The 25727-nt window shown below is 40.8% G+C and overlaps 1 protein-coding gene across 3 annotated transcripts in view; it reads right to left on the minus strand.

Annotated features, from left to right (window-relative positions):
• Positions 1 to 25727, minus strand: part of ZNF609 (zinc finger protein 609) — a 198812-nt gene that overhangs the window by 48933 nt on the left and 124152 nt on the right. For all 3 annotated transcript variants that reach the window (XM_043471690.1, XM_043471689.1, XM_043471692.1), the window contains one exon: positions 6092 to 6317. In XM_043471690.1, coding sequence (XP_043327625.1) covers positions 6092 to 6317 — 226 coding nt within the window. The remainder of the gene's footprint in view (positions 1 to 6091; positions 6318 to 25727) is intronic.

A 25727-nucleotide genomic window follows, 5' to 3' on the forward strand; every position in this document is an offset into this window, starting at 1 on the left:
GCCTAGAATACATTGGGCTTCCCTGGTGGCTCAGAGTTTAAAGCATCTGACTGCAATGCAGGAGACCTGGGTTCGATCCCTGGGTCAGAAAGATCCCCTGGAGAAGGAAATGGCAACCCACTCCAGTATTCTTGCCTGGAGAATCCCATGGAGAGAGGAGCCTGGTGGGCTATAGTCCATGGGGTTGCAAAGAGTCAGACACGACTGGCGACTTCATTTTCACTAGAACACATGGGTACAAGCACAATTTTATTAATCAAATATTTACTGGTTATTTTACTTTTTGTGTAAAGACTGAATTAGTTCTTGGGAGAAATAACACATAAAATAAAATGTGGTTTCTGGTCTCAACCATCTTATAATCTAATAAAGAAGAAAAGATACATAGGAACTGTGGGTTGCATATATTCATGTCACTGTAGTCCTAGAAGGAGAAGAGAAAGAGGATGGCGCAGAATAAATGTCTGAAGAAGTAAAGGTCAGACTCCCAAAATTTGGAAAAAGGAAATTCACAGACTTAAGAAGTTAAGTGAATCCCGAAACAGGATAAGCCCAAAGAAGTCCAAGTTAGACACATCACACGTCATGATCAAAATGCTGAAAATGACAGAAAAGCTTTGAAAGCAACCAGGGGAAAATAACATATTACTTAGAGGGGAACAACTTAAATACACTTACAGGTGTATTTCTCAGAAACCATGATAGCCAAAAGGAAGTAAAACACTTTTAAAGTGCTAAAAAGAAATGTAAACCTAGATTTCTATATAAGAAAAAAAAATTTTAGGAATAAAAGCGAAATAAAGGCATTCTCAGAGAATTAATAGGCAGTGGACCTGCTCTAAAAGAATTAATAAAGGAGAATCTTCAGACAGAATGCAAACAACAGAGGGGACTCAGAACATTAGGAATGGAGGAAGAACAACAGAAATGTGAAGTGTCTGGGTAAATATAATAAACTAGTTTCTTGAATTCTTTAAAGTATAAAAGATGATTGAAAGGGGAAAAAATTTAAGTGGTCTGATGGGGTTTTCAGTGTATTAGATGTAATACATAAAACCAGGGGTTTGTAAACTTTTTCAAAAGCTTGACAAAGGGAAATGGATTAGGTGGGAGGCAGATGCTGTTTTACTTTTCTCCTTCGTTTTCAAGCCTGAAGAGTACATGTGATGGCTAGAGCTACATTAGCAATTTCACAATAAGTTACTTATAACTTGAAGGAGCCTGGAACATTGATTATACTGAAGCCATCATGCCAGCCTTAGATTGCCTACCTTTAGAATTTTCGTACATTACACCATTTTCTGTTTCTAGCAGCCAAACTCCATTCTTAACTCAATGTTTCCTCAACTTTCCCCACTGTAGCACACATAGTAAATGAAAAAACATACTCTGGATGAAGCTGCTTGTCTGGAGGAAAGGGACTAGGGCACCAGCTGCCACAGGTCCCACCATAGAGGACACTAGGACAGAAATGACCAATACTTCAGCATCCTAAAACCCATCAGGAGTTTCTGACCTAATGAATACAAGGAGAAAGAGGGGCTGACACAAAATAAACAGAATAACCAATTTAGAAAGAAACATATGGAAATCTGGGGAAGTGCAATATTACAAAAGGAAGAGAGGTGAGTTCAGAGAATGAATAAATAGCAGAGCTTCTAAAAGCCTAGGAAGAGCGGAGAGACGACCTTAGGAAAGCAGATGGTCACTGGTATGAGAAATGTTTCAGTCAAATGCTAGCAGAAGAAATCTGACAGCAAGACATTAGATGATACTGGGCAGGTAAAAAGAGACTGAAAACAGCAATAGCAAGAAGTGAAGAAAAGGGGAGAGGTCAGTTGTTCAACGGGGTAGCAACGATGAGGAAAATATTTTCACTATAAGGAAGTATTGAAGAGGGAAAGAGCTTAAACAGAAGAGGAAAGCATGAAGATGAAGAAAAAAGTAGATAAAATTCAAGGTGTCAAGTTAAACAATCTTTGGAATAAGAGAAAAAGGAAGTAACAGCATAAGAAAAATACACTTTAATAAAGAGGAGGGAAGTTAGAGGACTTAGGTGGATGGCTTTGATCTTAGTTATTTAAGAGCACAAGGAGAGAATGAATTGGACTGATGAAATCTTGAGAATGAAGTAAGTACTGTGGAATGCAAATGTAATAGAGAGATGAAGGGATTGCCAAGCAGCACTGCAAACTCATTTTATGTCAGCCAGCATAAACTTGCATCAAAAACAGCTCAGTTTTGTGAATTCTTTCATTTGTCAGTCTAGGATCGGGGGCTGAAAAATGGGAGGTGGAGATTTCCTGAATTTGAGACTGGCAAGAGAAGTAGATTAATTTTCTGTTCTACATAAACAAGTGTATAATAAAATTTCATCAATGGTATTTCTTCACTCTTGTGATTGGCATATGAAACCATTCATTTTCAAGATGCCATAGTCAACTAATATTGGATCCATGCTGATTTCAAGGTTTAAAGCCATAGATTATAACAGCTTACAAGCCTGGATATGTCCTTATTGGTCATCCAATTCAACTATGCTTAAGATATGAGGTAACTAAAGTCCAAAGAAGTTAAGGAACTTGTCCAAGGTCACAACAGTACTGGCAGAAACATAGAGGTCTCCTGATTTTCACTCTAGGGCTCTTTCCAGTATATCACAAATTTGTCTAGAAAGCACATTTGCCAAAGTAAAATATATCACTAGTGATGGCCTTCGACCTAGTGCTGCAGTCTAGAAAGGAGAATCTGTAGGACTTCCTGGAATTCTTATCTAATAAGTCAGCTCTGCCTTTCTTTAAAATACCATAAAAAAAAAGAAAAAAAAATAGAAGCCAGTAAGCAATTTTGCCTCAACAGAAGCATAAGGTCTTATACATGGAGGTTTTTTATACATTGTTGCCAGGACTGTGGGTTAAGGTAAGATTTGTGAACCAGAAATAGACTTGGGACCTGTTATTTCTATTTGAAGTAAGGTAGGACAAGGTGAAATCAGGGAGAAGCAGACCTCTGGATAAATGCTGAGAATACATCTCAAAAAAGCAAAGGAAGACAAGAGAGTCCAGGTTACACTTGGGTCTTCTTAACAATCCTAAAGTTGAGCCTAGTTAAGGGGGATCTTTGTAGATGCCAGCTGAATTACAAACAGCCTAAAAAGAGATGAGATCTGCAGGAATTTCAAAATGCCTCCAAGGTAAGGTTCATAGTGAGAAATAGGAAAGAAAGAAGCAACACTGCAGAATAGGTAAGCAAAGAAATCAGGAAGAACTCAGGCCATGACCCCTACACCTGTTCTCTGCAACGGGGCTCAGTTCTATAGGGAGCGCAGGACCCTCCATTCCCCTCGGAGGCCAAGCATTTATAGTTTATCTCTAAGGCAGAAGGGCTTTTCAGTTTGAAGACAGTAGTTTGCTGGGCAAAGAGACAGAAAGTATAAAAAATTGGGGTAGCAGACAAGAAACCTACATGGCAGGAAGGACTTTTTTTTAAGTATATGTATATAGTTCTTACTATTAACCTGAAAACGGACGCAGTATACTAGGTCTTCTAGATTTGCCAAGAATGATCTTTGCAGGAAATCTCTGTTATCTAAAGATGAAAAGGAATGTGAACCAGCTCTGATCCTAATTCAGACCTTTGCCAACAGACAGTATAGGTGAAGGCCCTCTGGGATGGCCAGAAAGCAAAGAAGAGTAGAGTGTATCACTCCAGAACAGTTCTCTTTCCCTTGGGATGAAACGAAAAGAAGAATAAGCCCTAAAACACAATATGGTAAGTGGGGAAAAATACAGTATTAAAAGTACTCAGAGAACGAACACCTTACAGGTTTAAATAAATTAGAATGATCTTAAGCTTGGTGAAAATAATATTTATTTTGAGTTTCAGAGAAGGTATAGAATTCTGGAAAGTATCTGAGTTTATGGTATCTATTACATATATACTAACATAGATCCAGAAATGACAATGAGATGGTGTAAGCATCCATTCATTCAAATAAATATTTGTGAGGGCTGGCATTAAGTATTGAGGATATAATAGCGAGCAAAACAGAGTCCCTGAGCTCACAGAACCTTTAGAACAGTGGAAGAAACAGACATTAATAGAAAAATGCTGGGATTTCCCTGGTGGTCCAGTGGCTTAAGACTCCCGTGCTACCAGTGCAAGGGACCTGGGTTCGATCCCTGCTCAGGGAACTAGGTCCCACATGCTGCAAGACCTGGCACAGCCAAATAAATAAATAATATTTTTTAAAAACAGAAAAATGTAATTATACACAATATTACAAACTGTGGTAAGTACTGTGAAATAAAGTACACAGGGTGCCCTGAAAGTGTGTAACAGGGGAACTGGCTAATAGGCTGCCAGTGACAACCAGAGAGTCTTTCATAACGAACAATTAAAAAAAAAAAATCTATGCTAACATCCCCCTAGTAGGGAGGGAGAACAAGAATCCCCAGATAAAAAGGTAACCATTAAAAAAAAATAATAATAAAATAAAAAAAAAAGGTAACCATTGTTCTCAGGAGAGGGAAAAGGTTATTAGCCTCATTCTCACAGTTTTTATCAGGTTTACATACACGGAAAGTATATTGCCCTTGGAGAAAATCACTACTATAAAGATGGGTGGAATACAGTAAATTGGCAGGAAATTGATGTTTTTGATCTTCAATATACTGAAGCAACAGGCCCTGAAGTTTGCTTGGTGGCTCAGAGCTGAGATCTGGATATGTTTGTAATTCCAGTAGACTCTGGCTGTTCAGACATGTGGCCATAGGCAGACGGCATTTTTAAAATCAGAGATAGCCACTTGTGATTTCCAGACTGTATATTGTATACACACTTACAGTGTCAACCTCTAGGTCAACCTCTCTCTTCACAGTTTCTAACAAAATGGGATTATTTTCTTCTTCTTTTTGCATTATGGTCTCAGACACACAATAAAACCTCACCAGCAATGTTATTCTGAAAGCTGAAACTTTACTATATTGCTAACAACAAGAGAGCCAAGAACACAGAATTCTTAACCTGTATCACATCAGTGCCTACTGCACGGAAAACTGAATCACAACAAAATATTCAGAGAAATAGAATTTTTTTTTTTTTTTTTTTTTTACTGGAATGATTAAAATGAAATGCCTGAATTTCCATGGGCAGACTGACAAGATAGCTTATGATAATCAGAGATAATTAGCTGTGCTCCTCTGGGCTTCTAAACTCCTCAGAGTGGTGACGCTTTGAAAGCCTGATTACTGATGCAAAGACCTGATGGGACTCTGAGGCCCAGCCTCTCTAACCACACATTCTTTGACAAGGACTTGGATTCTTTATAAAAAGAACGTATTCTGAAATCAAATTGCCATAGATGGTACCAAAGGGATCTAAAATATCTGGTTAAGTCCCTTTGCACCCCTAATTTTTCAGGTTAACAAATTTTCAAAACAGAAGAGATTCTGTTGTCAGGGACAAGCGGAACATACAAGAAGCAGCACCCTACAGTGAGCCAACTGCTTACTGAATGCCTGAAAACAAGACCATGTAAACAGTTCCCTGTTGCCTAGGCCTATAAAATCTGTACTAAGTGACAGATGCATAAAGTGGTGTGGGTGGCTGGGCAATGAGGCAACTAGTAGGAAGGAGCTGGCTGTGCCTCCAGGTGTTAAAAAAGGCAAGACTTGCATATTCAGTGAGTCAAAACTAACTCAAGACTGTTTTCCATTTCCTTGACTCCGACAGCTGCCCTTTTATTACTTTTTCTCTTCAAACCTGACCCAAAAGTTCATGTATATTCAAATTCTCCCATATAAAATGATAGAGAGGGAAACAGTATAGATACAGTTTGAGTTATAGGGCCAGTACCTATCAAACGACGGCTTAAAAATGGCTATGAAGGGGAGATAACTAATTAAAAAAAACTGGCAATCTCTAGAAGCTAAGCAATTTTATAGAGAAGTTGGCTATAATCTTCTGGGTAGGTATCACCAGCAAACGTCATATGAGACTCCTAATAAATACTTGGTATTATTCACAACCATAAGTCCTTGTTGACAGAAGAAGGTTGAGAAGGTACAGGAAAGCCACATGTAGTACTTACCGTCTTCGGTTTCCTGCCACACGATGCCCTCGAGGTTGACACTTGTCCCAGGTTCGCAGGGGCCCAGGCACTCAGGCTCTGTGGCCAGAGCCACATCACATGTATTGACCCCAACGGATCGGGTACGAACCATGATCTGCTCACAGGGGGATGAGATGTCATTATTGACCACGGGCACCAGAAGGTGCAGTGGCAGCACTGCTGGTGTGGACACAGGGGACTCCATCTGTGGGGGAAGAGAAAGCAGTAGATGAGTTGCAAGAACATTTACAGGAAATATCTTCTCTGTATTTAATCTAGTCCTACATCCTCTCCTGCCAGAAAGCAGAGGGCTTTAAATACAAGACTTTAGTCCTTATTTTCAAGTTCTAGCTCATGATACCACTATAAATCTAAGTGGTTTAGATGAGTGCACCCTGGGCTAGGAACAGCTCCATGTCTTATTAATGGCCCGCCTCATAAACTGTGCTTGGCTAAAAGTGTATTAAGAAAACTGTCTCTTTTAAAAATCTACTGAAAGAGAATCAGGGCCAGACTTCAACAGCAAGAGAAGAGAGCACACAGACTGACGAGAAAGAAAAGGCTCAGCTTCTGAGGCTTGTTCTACTGCTGCCCTTCTGCTTCTCTGCAACCTGTCAACAAGTAATACATTAATCAGGTGTAAAATCCAAGAATACATATGGGGATAAAGAGAGGGAGAAATATCCAGATCCTAGGAATGCCACTTCAGGAAGACTGGAGCTTTAGTTCATCTTTGGGTAGAAGGAAACGTACTTAAAAGTTACAGGAGGGCTGATGGGGGTTTCTAACCCATAGAGATTATAACAGCGATAGGTTAATGACAGTGACATTTCAGAGTGTGAATCTAACATCAAATGTGCAGAGAAGAAACAGGAGGTACTGTTACTACCCAGAAGCCAATCCACAGCAGTCTGCACATGAAGCTGAATACACACACATACATAAGAATAGTCAAACACAAGAACCAGCAGTCTGGGACTTCCCTGGTGGTCCAGTAGTTAAGAGTCTGCTTGACAATGCAGGGAACATGGGTTCAATCCCTGGTCCTGGAAAATCTCACATGCTGTGGGGCAACTAAGCCTGTGTGCCCCAACTACTGAAACTTGACACCCTAGAGCCCATGCTTTGCAACAAGAGGAGCTACCGCAAGGGGAAGCTGGTGCACAACAACTAGAGAGTAACCCCTGCTCCCCGCAACTAGAGAAAGCCTGCATGTGGCAACAAAGACCCAGCATAGCCCCCCACCCCAAAAGAACCAGCAATCTCTACCACCAAAACTAGACCCTCTCACAAGAATGCAATTTTACTTAGATTCCAAGAAGAAATTAACAAATCTAGAGTTAAAAGTTGTAACAAAGAGCAATAATCCCTTAATTCTTTAAACCCTAGCATTTATCAGGTTGACAAAGTACCAATTCTGAGTTAATAGTGCCTAACTAAACAGTGTCTGGCACATGCAAAAGGCACCCAGTACACACTGACTGATCCTTCCTAAAGATTATGTATGATACCAGTAAGAAGATCTAAAAAGGAGGAGTCAAGGATTGGAACACTCTTTCCCTTGTGAAAGGCCAGGTTGACTATACTCCTTCAACAGGTCCACATTCAGAGTGAGGCACCCATGTACCCATTATCAAAGCTGCTGCACTGTTCTGCGACAGGACTCTGGTCCTGAAATAGTTTACTGCATGACCACCACTCTACCTATAATCCATCTCCCTCATTTTAAACACAAACATGCACATACAAACATCTTCCTGGCCTCAAACACTACCCTGGAAACCAAGGTCTGGGTATTGAATCCATTCTCTATAAGTAGCTCTGACTTCTTGGCTTAAAAATCAAGTGATATTTGCAGATCATCTCTATCAGAGTCCACAGAATGCTAAAACACTGGTTCTGATTAATTCTGGTCCTTGAATAGCTGCCAAAACATTATCCTTATCTGTTTGTGGTTACACACATCCACCCTGTACTTTCTAACTCCACCCTTTTCATTAAATGAAAGTGGAAGCCTGTCCAGTGAATCTTCTGCATAATGCCAAGAGGCATTTTTGGTCTTTTGTACTCCTGAAAATCAGGCATTTATAATTCAATTTGACAACCTTCTTGGGATGTGTTAGATCCCTGAAAAACTCTTTTAAAAAATGTCTAAGCACAGATTTGAAGGTAAGAACAACAGAAAAAATAAACTGGATTTCCTACTACTCCTGTGTAGTGCTAGACTCTGGGTCTAACCATTAAGCCCTCTCAGGAATGCTTTTAGATGGTGGTTCATTAACTCTTTGGAAAGAAAGTTTCCTAGAGATTTCACCCATGAGAATTATCAGAAAGGGAAATTAGAGAGTATTCAGATCATCTTTACTCTTGGCCTCGCCTCTGTTTCTCGGGTCTTTCTCTTGGGGAAGAACTGAGATAGAAGTAACTTCAGAGTTAGTTAATATGTGCATTTCCTTTGCTTAGAATCTGTCCCCTTTTCTATACCTTTCTTCTACTAGCAAGAGAAATTCCTGCAAAGTCCTCTTTCTTGAACAAAGAAATTGGCCTAAACCTTCTAGGTCACTCCTGTGAACTCTCTGACTGCCTGGCTTGAGCAAGACCTCTTGCCAACATGTCCCATTGCTGAGGCAGCAATCCAAATCAGAGAAGGAAGGAAGTCCCCAGGGAGTCACCTACACACTCTCTGCCATCAAAGGCAGCTCTTTTCTAGAAGTGGTTTCATTTCCTGGTAATTTATTTAGTACTGCTGGGAGGCCAGGGAAAAGATAAGCCACTGACATTCTGGACAAAGCTAAGCTCCCAATTCTATACTGACAGATTCAGAAAACCACATCTAAGATGTAAGCACAAAACACCACTGTTGTATTCAAACAGCTTAAATTAAACCCTAAATATCCAAAGAGAAGAAACTTAGCTGAACTGATCACTAAGAATAACAGAATTAATACACGAGGAGCTGATTAATGTGTGTGTGCACGTCAAACTACTCCTACTAATTGAAGTTATTAATAAGTTACTAAGTAGAGTTCAGCATCTGTTTGTGTGAGGATGACTTTACTTAACTATTTGATTAGTTGAATGGGATTTTGGGGAATGAGGAGAAGGGAGGAAATGCACCTTCAGATTTGGAACTACTGTTCAATTTCCTTCTACTGTGCAACAGAAATCTAAGGAGAAATCACAGAGTAGCACAATACTGTTTAACTACAGCGCTAGCTCTGCTAATTACTGTTTGGTCACATCTATAATCTACACTAAGCCACAGTGCATAATAAGCAGCTCTGTGATAGTCATCTAATAAGCTAGGTGGCTTTGTGGGATTTCAAATTCTACTATTCATTGGAACAAACATAGCTTCATTTATCACTCTCCAGGAGAGGATAAAAATCAAAAAAGGACTCATTTTGCCATCTTGCCTGTATACCTAGGATGCAAAAAGCAGGGATTGTCAAAAGACTGATGCCAGCAGGGAAAATAGGAATAAAAATAGGAAAAGTTAGGGTCACTGAATACCTTCACAACTATGACAACAATAAAAGCTGGCCAATTCTCAGATTCTGAAATGCTAAGAAGTGCCACTGTGGCTCCGGGGCTCACTGAAATGGGAAGGTAAACAATACAACAAAAGAGGAACCTGAAAAGAGACAGAAAACTTAAAGATGGAGATGTCTGAAGTTTCCTAATATTTCATGTCCTTTATCTTTTAATGATACTTCTTTTCAATTCACCTTTAGATATTAGCCTAATAGCACCTATTAGGGATCTGAGTGCTGATAGGCAGGTGACATAGAAATGAGGACTGGGAAAATAAAGAAAGGCCAGAGCCATTAATCTCCCTGCAAGAAGTGATTATATACTGACTTCAGCTGCCTCCCACACTTGAGAGGCACTAATGGAGGAAAAGGCTGCAACATAATTTCAGGGGTAGAAAATGAAGTGAAGAGGTACTTGGGACAGACTCTCTCCTTCACAAATATGAGTCTGATAACATTACCTTCACACTCAAAAGGCAGAAAGGAAGCTGGTTCTACTGATAACTTCAGTAGCTCTAAGAAACTCCCTTTTATCCAAGAAAGAAAGATTACTGGGAATGATGATTAGATGAATGTTCAGATTAATCAGAAAAGACTGTGTTGAAAGTAGAATGTCATCAAATATACTAAATATTATATTAATAAGATCCCTGGAGTAGGAAATGGCAACCTACTTCAGTATTCTTGACTGGAAAATTCAATGGACAGAGGAGCCTGGTAGGCTACAGTCCATGGGGTTGCAAAAAATTGGACACGATTCAGCACACATGCACACACACACCTTAATAAGAAGTCCTCTTTCTTCAATAATTCCAAAGGTTCTTCAAGATTTTATAGTGACTCAGCATTAGTAATACTAACAGTAATGTATGTTCTTGATTCATGGACAAATGTAAGTACTCACCCTGATATAGTATAGCAAACTTGATTTGCTCACAAGGCCATCTTGGTGGCTCAGATGGTAAAGGATCTGCCTGTAATGCTGGAGTCTTGGGTTCAATCCCTGGGTTGGGAAGATCCCCTGGAGAAGGGAATGGCTACCCACTTCAGTATTCTTCCTGGAGAATTCCATGGATAGAGGAGCCTGGCGGGCTATAGTCCAAGGGTCACAGTAGGGCGTGACTGAGTGACTAACATACATTATAAAAAACCAGGTAATTTAAAAAATCCTATTTATCAGTTTATTATGTTATTTATATTTCTCTAAAGTTTAATATTAATCAGAAGGACTGATACTGAAGCTGAAGATCCAATACTTTTCTGGCCACCTGATGCAAAGAGCCGACTCATTGGAAAAGACTCTGATGCTGGGAAAGATGGAGGGCAACAGAAGGGTACGGACAGAGGATGAGATGGTTGGATGGCATCACTGAATCAATGGACATGAGTTTAAGCAAACTCCTGGAGATAGTGAAGAATAGGGGAGACTGGCATGCTGCAGTTTATGGGGCCACGAAGAGTCGGACATGACTTGGTGACTGAACAACAACAACAAATTAAAACACAGGGGGAAAATTCTCAAATTATTTGAATTGCCTTCTATTGATTGGCAATTTGAGATAAAATAAGTTCACTGTATTTTTTTTTTTAGGGCTGGAACTTCGCTGATGGCCCAGTGGATAAGAATCCTTCTGCCAAAGCAGGGGACATGGGTTTGATCCCTGGTCCAGGAAGATTCCAAATGCAGTGGAGCAACTAAGCCTGCAGACCACAACTACCGAAGCCCGCAAGCTCTAGGGACCAGAAGTCGCAATTACTGAGCCTATGTGCTGAAACTACTGAAGCCCATGTGCCCTGAAGCCTGTGCTCTGCAACAAGAGAAGCCATTGCAGCCCCTGCTCGCCACAACTAAGAAAGCCCGTGCAAAGCACCAAAGACCCAGTGCAGCCAAAGATAAATAAATACATAAATATATTTTAAAAAATTTTAGGGGACTTCCCTGGTAGCCCAGTGATTAGGAATTTGCCTTGCAATACAGCAGATGCTGGTTCAATCCCTGGTTGGGGAACTAAGATTTCACATGCCTCAAGCAACTAAGCCCACGCACTCCAGAGCCCATGCACCACACCTAGAGTGTGTGCTCCACAACAAAAGATCCTGCACAACATAACAAAGATCCCATATGCTGCAACTAAGACCTGACACGGCCAAATAAATAAGTATTTTTAAAAATTTAGGATTTTTTTTTTCTTATTCTGAAAGATTCTTACTTAGTGCTAAAGGCTGGTGGTGGAAATCATGGAATAACTGAAGATGAAGGCAGAAGTCCAAATTCTTCCTCTCCATGAAGCTCTTCTCAGAACGCAACAGAATATTCCTTGTAAATCCCAAAACAGCTTAACGTTTAACTATTAGTGAAGGAGAAAATAGCCCCTTTCAAACATTAAGTACCTTTCCAAATGTCTCTCTAAGTAAAGGAAAGAAGGAAGGGAGGGAGGAAGGAAGAAAGAAAAGGAAGGAAGGAAGGGGCGAGGAGGGAAGAGGAGGGGAAAGGCAGGCAGAAGGGGGAGAAAAGAGGTTTGCTGGTTTCCTGAACTTCCAGATTTTACGTAGGTTGCTTTGAAGAATTTGATTGTAACTCTGGTTAACTTCCCAACATTTTGAAGCATAAAACAACGAGAAAAAAGAGCAAAAGATGTGGTAGTTGGCATCATAGCCAAACATCAAACAGCTCTTAGAAGCTACATATTCTATTATTCACAGAAGACTTACTTTTGCATTCAATTTTAACCAGTCAGCACCTGGTCAAGGTCAGCAGTGAAGGCTGTTCCAATGTGCACTAGAAAATGCAAGTGCAGTCAACACATAATTTGAAGACTACAGATTAGCCACAGGGAGTTCTCCTGTGATGATCCCTATAGAGAGAATCTCAGGCTCAGACCCTAAAGACCTCTTTTGGTGAAGAGAAGATGTCAGATCAAATGATCCTAATATTCAAGCCTTTCTAAAACTCCCAATGTGTGGGACTGAATAAATAATGCTCGACTTGAACAAAGGAAAAAAAATCTTACAAGCAAAACCAACGCACAACACAAATCACATGGCAGGGTCCAATGCAGTGGCAAAGGCTTTTGCTGAATGCAGTATCTCTTTGCTCTTCCAAGTCTTCTCACTCTGCAATCTCCTGCCCGCTTGAATTCCCCAATTTTCTTTCAGTACAGCTATCCCCTGTGATGAGTAACCACAAGGACCCAAGAACTACCTCTGAAACTGACTACAGTTTTTTTCCCACAGAAGGTTGATGATCCCTCCCCTCCCATTCCTATAATGTTCCAAAGGAAGCACTAGAATTGGCTCTCAAGAATAAAGGATTGTATAAAAATTCATCCTTTGGCTACAACTACTTCCCTTCCTGAACACACTTCTTACCTCCTTTTACCTACTCATTTCCTAAAAAGTCACGGCTGGAACGTATTTTCTATTCCATTCTCTTCCTGCTTAAGTAAACACAACAGAAAGCTAAAGCCTTTCTCTGAATCATTCAGAATTACAGATGTCAAAGAAGAGTCTCAACTCATCCTCCAATATGGATGGACAAATTGTACTAAAGAACCTAATTATCATTCGCATCGACGGTCCTACGAGCATTTTAACTGAGACATCACAAACCACACAGTGCTCTGCAGTAGCTTGGGAAGGTGAAATGGGGAGGGATCTCCCTGCTTGAAGCCAGCTGTTCTTAAACTTCTGGTCTTGGGAAACTTTCACAGATTTTAAAATTGAGAACCTTACACAGCTTTTATCGATGTTGGCTATATCTATTGATATTTACTGTGTTAGAAATTAAAACTGAAAGATTTTAGGTCTTGACTATGAGTTAGATACCCTGACTAGAGATGTGATGACACTGCATACAACTAAACACACTCACACACGACATGACTACAAGTGAGACGTGGAAAATTTGAACACGATAGGTGGACTGCAGCAATGTCAACACCCCTAGTGTGGCCTGGTGCTGTAGTTCTGCAAGGAGTTACCATTGGGGAAAACTAGGTAAAAGTTACACAAGATCTCTATGAATTGTTTATTATAACTACAATTATCTCAAAATAAAAAGATTAATACAAAGTTGAGAATCCCAAAGAGCTTTTATTTATTGGGGTGGGGTGGGGGGGAAATCAGTCTCTCTAGTGCCTGTCTGTCTCAAATTGCTAAGGATAAGATGTCTCTGAGGGGCTTCCCCGGTGGCTCACTGGTAAAGAATCTGCCTGCCAATGCAGGAAACATGAGTTCGATCCCAGGTCGAAGATCATCCCACATGCTGCAGAGCAACTAAGCCACGAAGCCCGTGCCCCACAACTGAGCCTGTGCTCTGAAGGGTGCCACAGGGCACTGCACACACAGCTCTGCACCTTCTCTCTCGGAACAGAAATGCAGGCAACTGTTTTAAGCTTTAAATGCTCATTTTCCTAGAAGATTGGATGAAATCTCTGCTCTGTAAAAACATGGAAGTATACCTATACTTCATATGGTCATTGTAGCAATCGGCTGAATATAAAGTTTAGTATGCAGTGTATAGTGCCCAAGACACAGTAACTGTTCCATAAATATTAGCCAACAACAACAACGATGATGATAGTAGTAATAACAAAATCTTGTAATTTAATTCAATATTTCAGTCTTTTATGACACTGTTAATCTCTATTCAGACATTCAGTAGTTGAACTATCCATCTCTAGTGGTTCATTCTACTATAGCTTTTACTTCATTATGTTTTCCCTTCTTCTCTTGTACAGGAATTTCTTTTTTCTGTGGGAAATCCATTCCCCCAACATCATTCTACTACAGGAGTGGGACCAGCTCTACTCAAGACTATACAGGATAGGCTCTCCATAAGTTATGGAGGTGCGCAAGTGTTACTCGCCTAGTCATGTCCAACCCTTTGCGACCCCGTGGACTGTGGCCCTTCAGGCTCGTCTGTCCATAGAATTCTCTAGGCAAGAATACTACAGCGGGGGCCCTTCCCTTCTCCAAGGAATCTTTCTGACTCAGGGATCAAACCTGGGTCTCCTGCATTGGCAGGAGGATTCTTTACCATTTGAGCCACCAGGGAATCCCTCTATTGGTTATAGAGATTCTTTTTTCCTCTGGTTCCTTAAGCTGGAAGGACTAATTAAACCTGGAGCTGCTAGTGGCCATTTTTGCTTAATACTTCAAAAAGGCTTGTCTGAGAATAAAGCCAATTTAGGAGAAAGTAGAACAGAGAGATGAGCAAAGGTAGAATCCCAGTGACATTACTTGAACCCCTGTCAGAAACTAAAAAACTCCACTGGTGAGAACCTATAAATCCCTTGTTTGCTTGAACTAGCTTGAGCCAGGTTTCCATCACAACTGAAAAAGTCTTGACCACAACATATCACCCACAAATTTGTATGCATACTTTCTATTTAGTCACAAGTTATAACGAAAATGCTGAACAAGACTAGACCAAAGGGAGAGTCTTGTGGTGTACCACCTTCATCCGAGCAAACATCCAGTGACCAAAACTCTTTAAATTTGGAGCTCTTCAGACAACTATAAAGTCACCCAATTGTATCACCATCCTGTCCACCTTTCACTGACATGTCATCGAGAATATCATAAAAGGCTTTTTCAAATATCTTGAAGAAATCAAAGCACTCCAATCTACCCATCCAAGAACTCTTTCGGGAAAAGAAAGTTTAGAGTACTATGTTTTAGAACTTAATTTGGCTTCTAATAAGCATTATTCCCCCCCCCCCCCCGGAATCCTCTCTTCGTTCAGAAACAGTAAATACTTACTACAATCTAAGCATTATATTATGGCAAGTGATTAATCTTAATGATTCCTGCCCCTAGGTCTGGACAGGCAAACAAATGTGAACAAGTACTTAAAGAAATATCATAAAGGATGCAAAAAGAGGCAAGCACAAAAGTGGCTAATCACTTCTGTAAACCTGGGAGAGATGCAGGTGATATTTCAGCTGAGTTTTAGGAGAAAGTTCAAAGAAGATAAGAAAAATTAGGTTATTTTAGTTAGATGCAATACCAAAGACATGGTTAGAGTGGGAACTACAACAGTTCGGCATGAAGGGAATGGTGGAAGTGGTGGGAAATAACATGTCATGCTAAGGAAAGTCACTGTGGAGTTTTAGGCATGAAAGCAACGCAATCCAATGTTGTTGTCGCTGTTGTTCAGTCGCTTACTGTGTCCCGCTCTCTGCGACCCCACGGACTGCAGCATGCCAGGGTCCCTTGTCCTTCGCTATCCCCCAAAGTTTGCTCAAATTCAAGTCCATTGAGTCAGTGGTGCTATCTAACCATCTCATCCTCTGGCACCCCTTTCTCCTTTTGCCTTCAGTCTTTCCCACTATCAGGGTCTTTTCCAAAGAGCTGGCTCTTGGGATCAGGTGGCCAAAGTACTGGAGCTTCAGCTTCAGCGTCAGTCCATCCAGTGAATATTCAGGGTACATTTCCTTTAAGATTAACAGGTTTGATCTTGCAGTCCAAGGGATTCTCAAGAGACTTCCCGAGCACCACAATTTGAAAGCATCAATTCTTTGACACTCAGCTTTCTCTACGGTCCAACCCTCACATCCTACTACTGGAAAAATGATAGCTTTGTTTATACAGACCTTTGTCGGCAAAGTGATATCTCTGCTTTTTAATACTCTGTCTAGATTTGTCATACCTTTCTTTCCCAGGAGCAAGTGTCTTTTAATTTCATGGATGCAGTCACCATCCGCAATGATTTTGAAGCCCAAGAAAATAAAATCTGTCAATATTTCCATTTTTTCCCCATCTATTTGTCATGAAGAGATGGGACCAGACGCCATGATCTCAGTTTTTTGAATGTTTAATTTTAAGCCAGCTTTTTCACTCTCCTCTTTCACCCTCATCAAGAGGCTCTTCAGTTCCTCTTCACTTTCTGCCATTCGAGTGGTATCATCTGCATACCTCAGGTTGTTATTTCCCCTGGCAATCTTGATTCTGGCTAGTGATTCATCCAGCCCGGCATTTTGCATGATGCACCCTGTACAGAAGTTAAACAAGCAGGGTGACCGTATACAGCCTGAGGTAGTCCTTTCCCAATCTTGAACCAGTCAGTTGGTTCCATATAAGGTTCTGTTGCTTCTTGACCCACACACAGGTTTCTCAGGAGACAAGTAAGGTGGTCTAGTATTCCCATGTCTTTAAAGATTTTCCACAGTTTGTTGTGATCTACACAGTCAAAGGCTTTAGCATAGTCAATGAAGCAGAACAGGTGTTTTTCTGGAATTCCCTTGCTTTCTCTATGATCCAATGAATGCTGGCAATTTGATCTCTGGTTTTTCTGCCTTTTCTAAAACTAGCTTGTACATCTGCAAGTTCTCAGTTCGCATACTGATGAAGTCTAGCTTGAAGGATTTTGAGCATAACCTTACTAGCATGTGAAATGAGATACGATCCAATAAGCTTTTTAAAATGTTACCTAGGTTTTGAGGGAGATTAATCAGAAGGAAGGATACCAGTTAGAAACCAACTATAATAAACCAAATAAGATATAATGATGGCTTGAACCAAGACAGTGGTAGCTGTCATGGAAAGAAAGGAATGAGTTAGAGGTAGAATTAATAGGACTTGGTGAGTGACTCAATATCAGAGAGGTAAAGAAAAATCTGGGTTGACTTCAAGGTTTCTGGTGCCATTTTCTCAGGACAAGAGACAGAAGAAAACAATAGCAACGAATGACAGAACTAGAAAACAAGTTAAACTTTGCATATGAGCTTTAAGTAAATAGCTGGATATATAGAACTGGAACTCAGGAGAAAGGTCAGGGCATGAGCTTGCTTGGGTGAGATACCCTAGGGATAGAGGACAGAAAAGAGAAAATAAAAAGAAGAAAGCTGGGGAGAGAAAGTAAGGATGATCAACATTTAGAGGCTTAAATCCAGGAAGAAAGGACTACAAAGAAGCTTAAAATAGTAACAATCATAATAATAGAAGCAAACTTCAATTATTGCTTATTGATGTGTGCCAAGCACTTTTCAAAGTATTTTATATGTATTCCTGAAAACATCCTTTGCCGTAATTAACACAGTATCTCCTTTTCAGGATGAATATACTAAAGCTATGTGAGTTAGGTAACCTGGCCAAGGTCACATAGCTGCCAAATGATAAAACTGGGATTCAAACTCAGGCCATTTGGCTCCAGAACCCATGCAATAATAAAGAAGTGAGAACCTGAACTGAATGGTGTCACAAGAAGTCAAGGGAAAATGGAGTTCCAAGAAGAAAACAGGCTGCTGTTATGTAAAGCTGAAACTGCGGAAAAGGGTAAGGCACAGAAGGTTAAATCACACTGGGTAAGGGGAAGCGTGGACGAGTGAAGGAAAGATTATCAGCAGCTACCCAGCTGTGTGCCGTGAGGTCTATACAGGTTAACTTGTCAATCTCCTACACGGCTAAGAAGTAGATGATTGCTTTGCTTGATAGAAAAGAAACAAAGCCTGGACTTCCCTGGTGGCTCGGTGGCTCAGTGGTTAAGGCACGCACCTGCCAAAGCAGGAAACAAGGGTTCTAGCCCTGATCTGGGAAGATCTCACATGCGGCAGAACAACTAAGCCCATGAGCCACAACCACTGAGACTGTGCTCTAGAGCCCGGGAGCTGCAATGACTGAGCCCACATGCCGCAACTCCTGAAGCCCATGCACCCTAGAGCCCATGCTCCGCAAAAAGAGAAGCCACCACAATGAGAAGCCCACACACTGCAACCGGAGAGCAGCCTCCACTTGCTGCAACTAGAAAAAAGCCCGTGCAGCAACAAAGACCCAGCAGAGCCAAAAATAAATAAATTAATAAAATTATTTTTAAAATAAATAAATAGGGTAATTGATTTGTCCATAATGATCCAGTTACCAAGTACCAGGGTCAGGATTTGAACCAAGGTATGTCCGACTCCCTAGCTTATGCTCTTTTTCATGACACAATGCTATTCCAAAGCAGCTCTGGCATGACCAGGAAGAAGACTGTCAATAGTTCACAAACTAGCTGTTTACCGTTTTGTTCTAGGATTTCGCTGAAGATTAGTGTTAAATTTGATGGCCTACAATTTTGAAAATGTGGACATTTGCCTGTCTGCAGTCTTATGGTTCTCTCTGATTTACCAGGATTCCTTGGACAAAAGGATCTCTGACTACATGTGCAAACTCTTTCAAACTTTTACAGTGTGATTAATTTGGATTTAGACGTTTGAACTCTGTCAAAAATTGAGGTGCTCTGTCAGAAAAGAAAGATTGTACTTGCTGTTTAGTATTTGGTAAAGCAAACTCATCTTTTGTAAAAAGAACAAAGGTTGTTCAAGAGTTTTTAATCTATCTTTGAGATCTGGATTTGTACATTTGTTTTGGTAATCCTTAGTTTTATACAATTTTTTTGCTTCAAGTTGCATCATAACACGGCTTTGACTTTTCAGTACAAATATCCTCTTGAAGTGGAAATGAAATACGTATCAGAATGCCGTTAAGCCTTGCTAAACTATATTTCACTTTTCAACAATTCCTTAGCTTAGCTCCTCTAATACAGACCAACAAAAATGAACATACCAAACAGCAACACTCTATGAAATTTAGAACTTTGTACAATATACTTAGCATACAGGGCTCACAAAATCTTACAGAAACTGAGAGGGGCAATTCATAATTCAAGGGATAGAAAAGTTAAGTTTTCTAAGTAACATAACTTACAAAGGCATCAGAGCATTCAATACTGGAAAGAACTCTGTCCTTAAAAATCTCTCACCAAGGTACAGCATTAGGCAAACCCAACAATGTAAATAAGAGTCACTATATTCTAGGTAACAGATTTTTACTGCCTTCATTATTAAACACGGTCCTTATTGTAACACTCACAAATCCATTCATCAGAGTAATAAAATGGAAAACTATTAAGGCTCAGAAAAAAAAACAGATATCCTGTATTTGTAGAGTCAACACAAAGTTTATATCCTTACTAGGAAAACTTCATTTTGGATTAGGAAACAAACTGATAAACAAATTATCATAACAAAGATGAACAGAGGGCTGCAAGTACCCTGCCCAGGGAGTGACTGCTAGAGGCAATAGGTAAGACCTCATACTGGAGTGGACCTAAGGAGTTTCCAAAGAAAGGAATAGAAAGCATACTTCATCTGCACAGCAAAGAAAACCATACACAAAATGAAAAGACAACCTACAGACTGCATCATTTGCAGACCCTTGCAAATGTGATGACAAGGGCTTTTTACTTCTAAAATATATAAAGAGCTCATACAATTCAATAACAGAAAAAAACAAACACACCAATCAAAAAATAGGCAGAAGACCTAAATAAGCATTTCTCCAAAGAAGACATACAGATGGCCAACACGCAGATTAAAAGCTGCTCAACACTGCTAATTATTAAAGACATGCAAATCGAAACTACAATGCGATAACACCTCACGTTGGTCAGTACAGCCATCAATAAAAAAGTTTACAAACTAGAAAGGGTGTGGAGAAAAGGGAATCCCCTAACACTATAGTTGGGAATGTAAATTGGTGTAGCTACTAAGGAGAACAGTATGAAGGCTTCTGAAAAAATTAGAGTTGCCATATGATCTATCAATCTCACTCCTGTGCATATATCTAGACAAAACAATAATTTGAAAAAAATATGTGCACCCCAATATTCACTGCAGCACTATTTACAATTAGCCAAGACATGGACGCAATCTCAATGTCCACTGACAGAAGAATGGATAAAGAAGATATAATTCATATACACAATGGGATATTACTCAGCCATAAAAAGAATGAAATAATGCCATTTACAGCAACATAGATGGACCTAGAAATTAGCATACTAAGTCAGAGAAAGACAAATATTATACGATACAACTTACGTGCATAATCTAAAAAAAATTATAGAAATGAACTTATTTATAAAACAGAAACAGACTCACAGACATAGAGAACAGACCTGTGTTGGTCAAGGGGTCCAGGGGTGAGGGAGGGTTGAATTGGGAATTTAGGACTAGCAGGTGTAAACTATTATATACAGAATGGATAAACAACAAGGTCATATTGTGCAGCACAGAGAACTATATTCAATATCCTATAATAAACCATAATGGGAAAAAATATGAAAAAGAATATATACGTATCTGAATCACTTTGCTGTATACCAGAGACCACCACGACAAAGTAGATCTACTGTACTTCAATTTAAAAAGATGAAAAGAAAAAAGAAGGCATACCCCAAGCAGAAGGAACAGCCTGTTCAAAGGTACACAAGCATGAACAAACACAATTAGTATGTTCAAAGAACCACAGGTTGTTTGGTTTGGTTGGAATAGGGACCAGTCCAGGGAGAGTAAAATTTGGACTTAACTTTGCAGGTATTAAGAAACTTCTAAGGAATCAAAGGAAAGAAGTGATATCACGTTTGTATATTTAAAAGAAAGTTAATAGAAGCAGGTAGACTAAAAGAGACTGAAAACAAGGGGCCCTAGCTGGATGGATGCTTGCTCCAACAAACCCTGGGGGGAGGGCTCAAGAGACATTCAGGGCATGTAAGCAGTTCAAGGCATGTAAGTATGTAAGCAGTAAGAAGTAAGACTTCATGAAGTATCAGACATGTAGGTAATCAGTGAAGGAGTCAGGTATGATTAGAATTTCTAATTCATATGGTTGGGAGACTATTCATTCCACAAATATTTACTAAGCACCTGCCACATGCCAAGCACTATTCTAAGTGCAGAGGATATGTCATGAACAGAACAGACCAAAATCCCAGTCTTTGGACCTTAAGTTCAAATGGATGGTATTCTATTACTGAAAGAAAAAGGAAGGAAAAAGAGGAGGAAGAGGGTTTAGTTTTGATTTGGGGAGGCTGGGGAAAGGCTGAGATTAGTTTTATATTGCTTTTACTTTGCTTAATTGCCAGCATTCCAGGAAAAGAAGACTGGAAGTGTGTTAGAAGGAGGAGGTGGGTCTGCAGTGCACAATCTGAAGGGGAAGATGAAAGACTTGAACAATATCCATTTTGGCAAGAGTATGGAAAAAAATGTTTTTTGCAGTGGTAATGTATGATTTTTCCAGTAGTCATGTATGGATGTGAGAGTTGGACTAAAAAGAAAGCTGAGTGCTGAAGAATTGATGCTTTTGAACTGTGGTGTTGGAGAAGACTCCTGAGAGTCCCTGGGACTGCAAGGAGATCCAACCAGTCCATCCTAAAGGAGATCAGTACTGAGTGTTCATTGGAAGGACTGATGCTGAAGCTGAAACCAATACTCTGGCCACCTGATGCAAAGAGCTGACTCATTGGAAAAGACCCTGATGCTGGGAAAGATTGAGGGCGGGAGGAGAAGGGGATGACAGATGATGAGAAGGTTGGATGGCATCACCGACGCGATGGACATGAGTGGCTCTGGGAGTTGGTGATGGACAAGAAAACTTGGCGTGCTGCAGTCCATGGCATCGCAAAGAGTCAGACACAACTGAGCAACTGAACTGAAATGACCTGAACTGACTGATGGAAAAAAAACAGACACTCTTACACAGTATTAGCTGATGGGAATATGAATTGGTAGAAACTCTGAAAGGGCAAGTACACAAAAATGTATGATGTACAGTTTGTTTCAGTGTTTTTTTTAAAACATTTTTTTAAACATGTTCACTTTATTTATTCACGTCTGTCCTGGGTCTTCATTGCGGTGTGCAGGCTTCTCACTGTGGTGGCTTCTCTCGTCCATTCTGGAGCATGGGACTCCAGGGTGTGCAGATTTCAGTATTTGTGGCGCAGGGGCTTAGTTGCCCCAGGGCACGTGGAATATTTCTGGACCAGGGATCGAACCCCTGTCCCCTGCATTAGCAGGCGGATTCTTAATCACTGGACCACCAGGGAAGCCCTCAGTGTTGTTTTTGATAACCAAACAAACAAAAACTCAGAAACAATCTGAATGCCCACCACAGCACATATTTATAACTAGCATCAAGGACACATATCCACAGAATACTTTTGAGTGAAAAAAAAAAATTACACTACAGTATGTATTAAATTAGCCTATTAACATTAAACTGATTGTATGCAACTGCATATGACTCTTTTTTTTTTTTTGGACACCCTGGGTAGCATGCAGGATGGAAACTCAGGTCTTAACCACTAGACCACCAGGGAAGTCCCTATATACGCTTCTCATGTACTATGCAGATCAGAAGTGAGAAACAGAAGTTGAGATCTAGAAGAGTATTCTTGTAATCATCTTTGAGTAGTGAGATTTTGGATGATGTTTCGTTTCTTATATATTTTTTGGGCTTCCCCGGTGGCTCAGACAGTAAAGAATTCGCCTGTAATGCCAGAGACCTGGGTTTGATCCCTAGGTTGGAAGATCCTCGGGAGGAGGGCATGACAAACCACTCCAGTATTCTTGCCTGGAGAATCCCACGGAGAGAGGAGCCTGGTGGGCTGCAGTCCAAGGGGTCGCAGAGTCGGACACGACTGAGCAACTAAGCACACAGCCTTCTATTTTTCAGTATTTGATTTTTTCATTACATTGAAAATTTATTATTCTAGTTTTTTTTAAAGCTATTTTTATTTTAAAGGAAAAGGGAAAAGTGAGGGATATTTACATATGTGGAGGCTTATTATAAGAAAAGGGACCTAGGTTAACGAGGAAATTGGCAGGTAGGTGAAAAGAGTGAGAATAATGGGGCACATAAGTAGGAGGGGGAAGCAGAAAAGTAACAACATTAAGTCAGTACTCCCATTGCATAGGTCACTGGGACAAGGGGCCACAGGCCTGGCCTCTGTTCCTCAGAGCTGGGATATGGGCAGTACTACACGAACATTTCTATGACCTTCATAAGGTGAATATTCATAACCCATGACTGCCTGTATTCATTTGATTCTACTTGCCAAGAACTGAGTGGCATCTTCTACGCATGTGCAAATATGCAAATTCTTTGTTGAGAAATAAACAACAATCCCAAGCCCCTCTCTGTGGCAACCAGAATCCTACCTGGAACAGGGCCAGAAAAAGCCATGTCTCCAGCACTTCTGAGAAAACTGTGGCTGCTGCTTATCAAATTAAAATGCAAAGCAGCTCATTCCAGTGTCACTGGGAACTGTCAGAAAAGGATTATGGTTCCCACCCCAAGGATGCAGGTCAGCTAAACAATACCCATCTTCTTGTGCTGAGAAGGAGGGAGGAGGAGGAGAAAGATTAGGCCTGTTTCCAAATAGCAGTCTGGCCTGCTTGTTACCGTGGTAACCTCCCTTCCCTGAGCTGCTCTCATTTGTCTTTCTCTGCCTGACCTTCATGTTGTTCTGACAGTAACTGAGGAGGAAAAGGTGCCTGCCTGCCAGCTAAGCACTCAAGTTGAGGGCACTGTGCAAGAAAAAGAGGCACTCAAAGTCCTCCTCATTCTTGACTTGAAGCAGTGACCTGAGAGCGATTAGAGCTCTGAAAGAGATCGCTGGTGGCCCTCGTCACTCCATCCTTGCCCTGCTCTCAGGGCCACCTCACTTCTCCGATACTCCCTTTCAGCGTGAGGAGTCTGAGTCAGAGTCAAGTGGGTAGGTGAGAAGTCACAGAGAAGAGAAAAAAAACAAGGCACGACAAGCTGAAGAAGAGAGGTAATAAGATATTAACTCAAAAATGCCTAAGCCAATAATCAGTACAGTGGTTAAGGACAGCGTTTAGTTTCCGCTGTCGTCAGGATTTGTGCCGTATGTTTAGTTGGGGGTGTGTGGGCAGTTTAAGGTACTTGGGACAGGGCTAGGGGAAGGGACTCAATCCTCAGTGCTTTCACTGTTTTTCTTTAAGCCTTTAATACCTTTAAAATTCAGTCACTTAACAAATAATTACTGTGTACTCCCTATGTGTAGGTCTTGTCCTAGACGCTGGGTATGGAGTGGGAAATGAAAGAGACTGGTGAGTAACTATAAATTAGAATCCCACTAAGGAACAAACAGGGCAAGTAGTAAGAGGTCAGAGGACCTGTGAGCCACCTAGGGTATAGCTCGGGTTGGCCTCCTGAAGATGATGGATTTAAGCTGACATCTAAAAGATGAGAAGACATGAAGAACCCAGGATTGAGCAATACAGGCAGAGGGAACAGTGTATGCAAACCCTCAAGGCAGGAAAGAGCTTGGCATGCATTTGAGGTCCATATTTCATTTAATTACTACACAAGCCTATGCAAAAATGTTTGAGGCTACTTATTCTAGAAGCTTAAGGAGGCCCAGGAAATGGGCAACATGAGAACAGTAGTCAAATATTACCCATTAAGTTCACAGATAATTGAGTCACTAAGTCGTCAGTCATGAAATGCTATGGCATACGGACAGAACTTTTATCTAATAATTTGAAAAATACAGAAGCCAGTTCTCTGCCACTAGCAGTCACTGTCATTCCAAAAGACAAATAGTATATAGCTGATTTAGTTTATCTTAAATGGCACCCTCAAACTCACCAAAGACTTTACCCTAAACATACTTACAAACTGATTTATGTTGGAGTAATGAGCGTGTACGGAGAAAGCAATGGCACCCCATTCCAGCACTCTTGCCTGGGAAATCCCAAGGATGGAGGAGCCTGGTAGGCTGCGGTCCATGGGGTCGCTAAGAGTCAGACAAGACTGAGTGACTTCACTTTCACTTTTCACTTTCACACATTGGAGAAGGCAATGGCAACCCACTCCAGTGGTCTTGCTTGCAGAATCCCAGGGACGGGGGACCCTGGTGGGCTGCCGTCTATGGGGTCGCAGACTCGGACACGACTGAAGTGACTTAGCAGCAGCAGTAGCAATGAGCTTGTAACGGAGAAGGCAATGGCACCCACTCCAGTACTCTTGCCTGGAAAATCTCATGGACGGAGGAGCCTGGTAGGCTGCAGTCCATGGGGTCATGAAGAGTCGGACACAACTGAGCGACTTCACTTTCACTTTTCACTTTCATGCATTAGAGAAGGAAATGGCAACCCACTCCAGTGTTCTTGCCTGGAGAATCCCAGGGATGGGGGAGCCTGATGGGCTGCTGTCTATGGGGTTGCACAGAGTCGGACACGACTGAAGTGACTTAGCAGCAGCAGCAATGAGCTTATAAAGGAGGTAGCAGGCCA

Source organism: Cervus canadensis, chromosome 6 (assembly GCF_019320065.1).
Source record: "Cervus canadensis isolate Bull #8, Minnesota chromosome 6, ASM1932006v1, whole genome shotgun sequence".
NCBI lineage: Eukaryota > Metazoa > Chordata > Mammalia > Artiodactyla > Cervidae > Cervus > Cervus canadensis.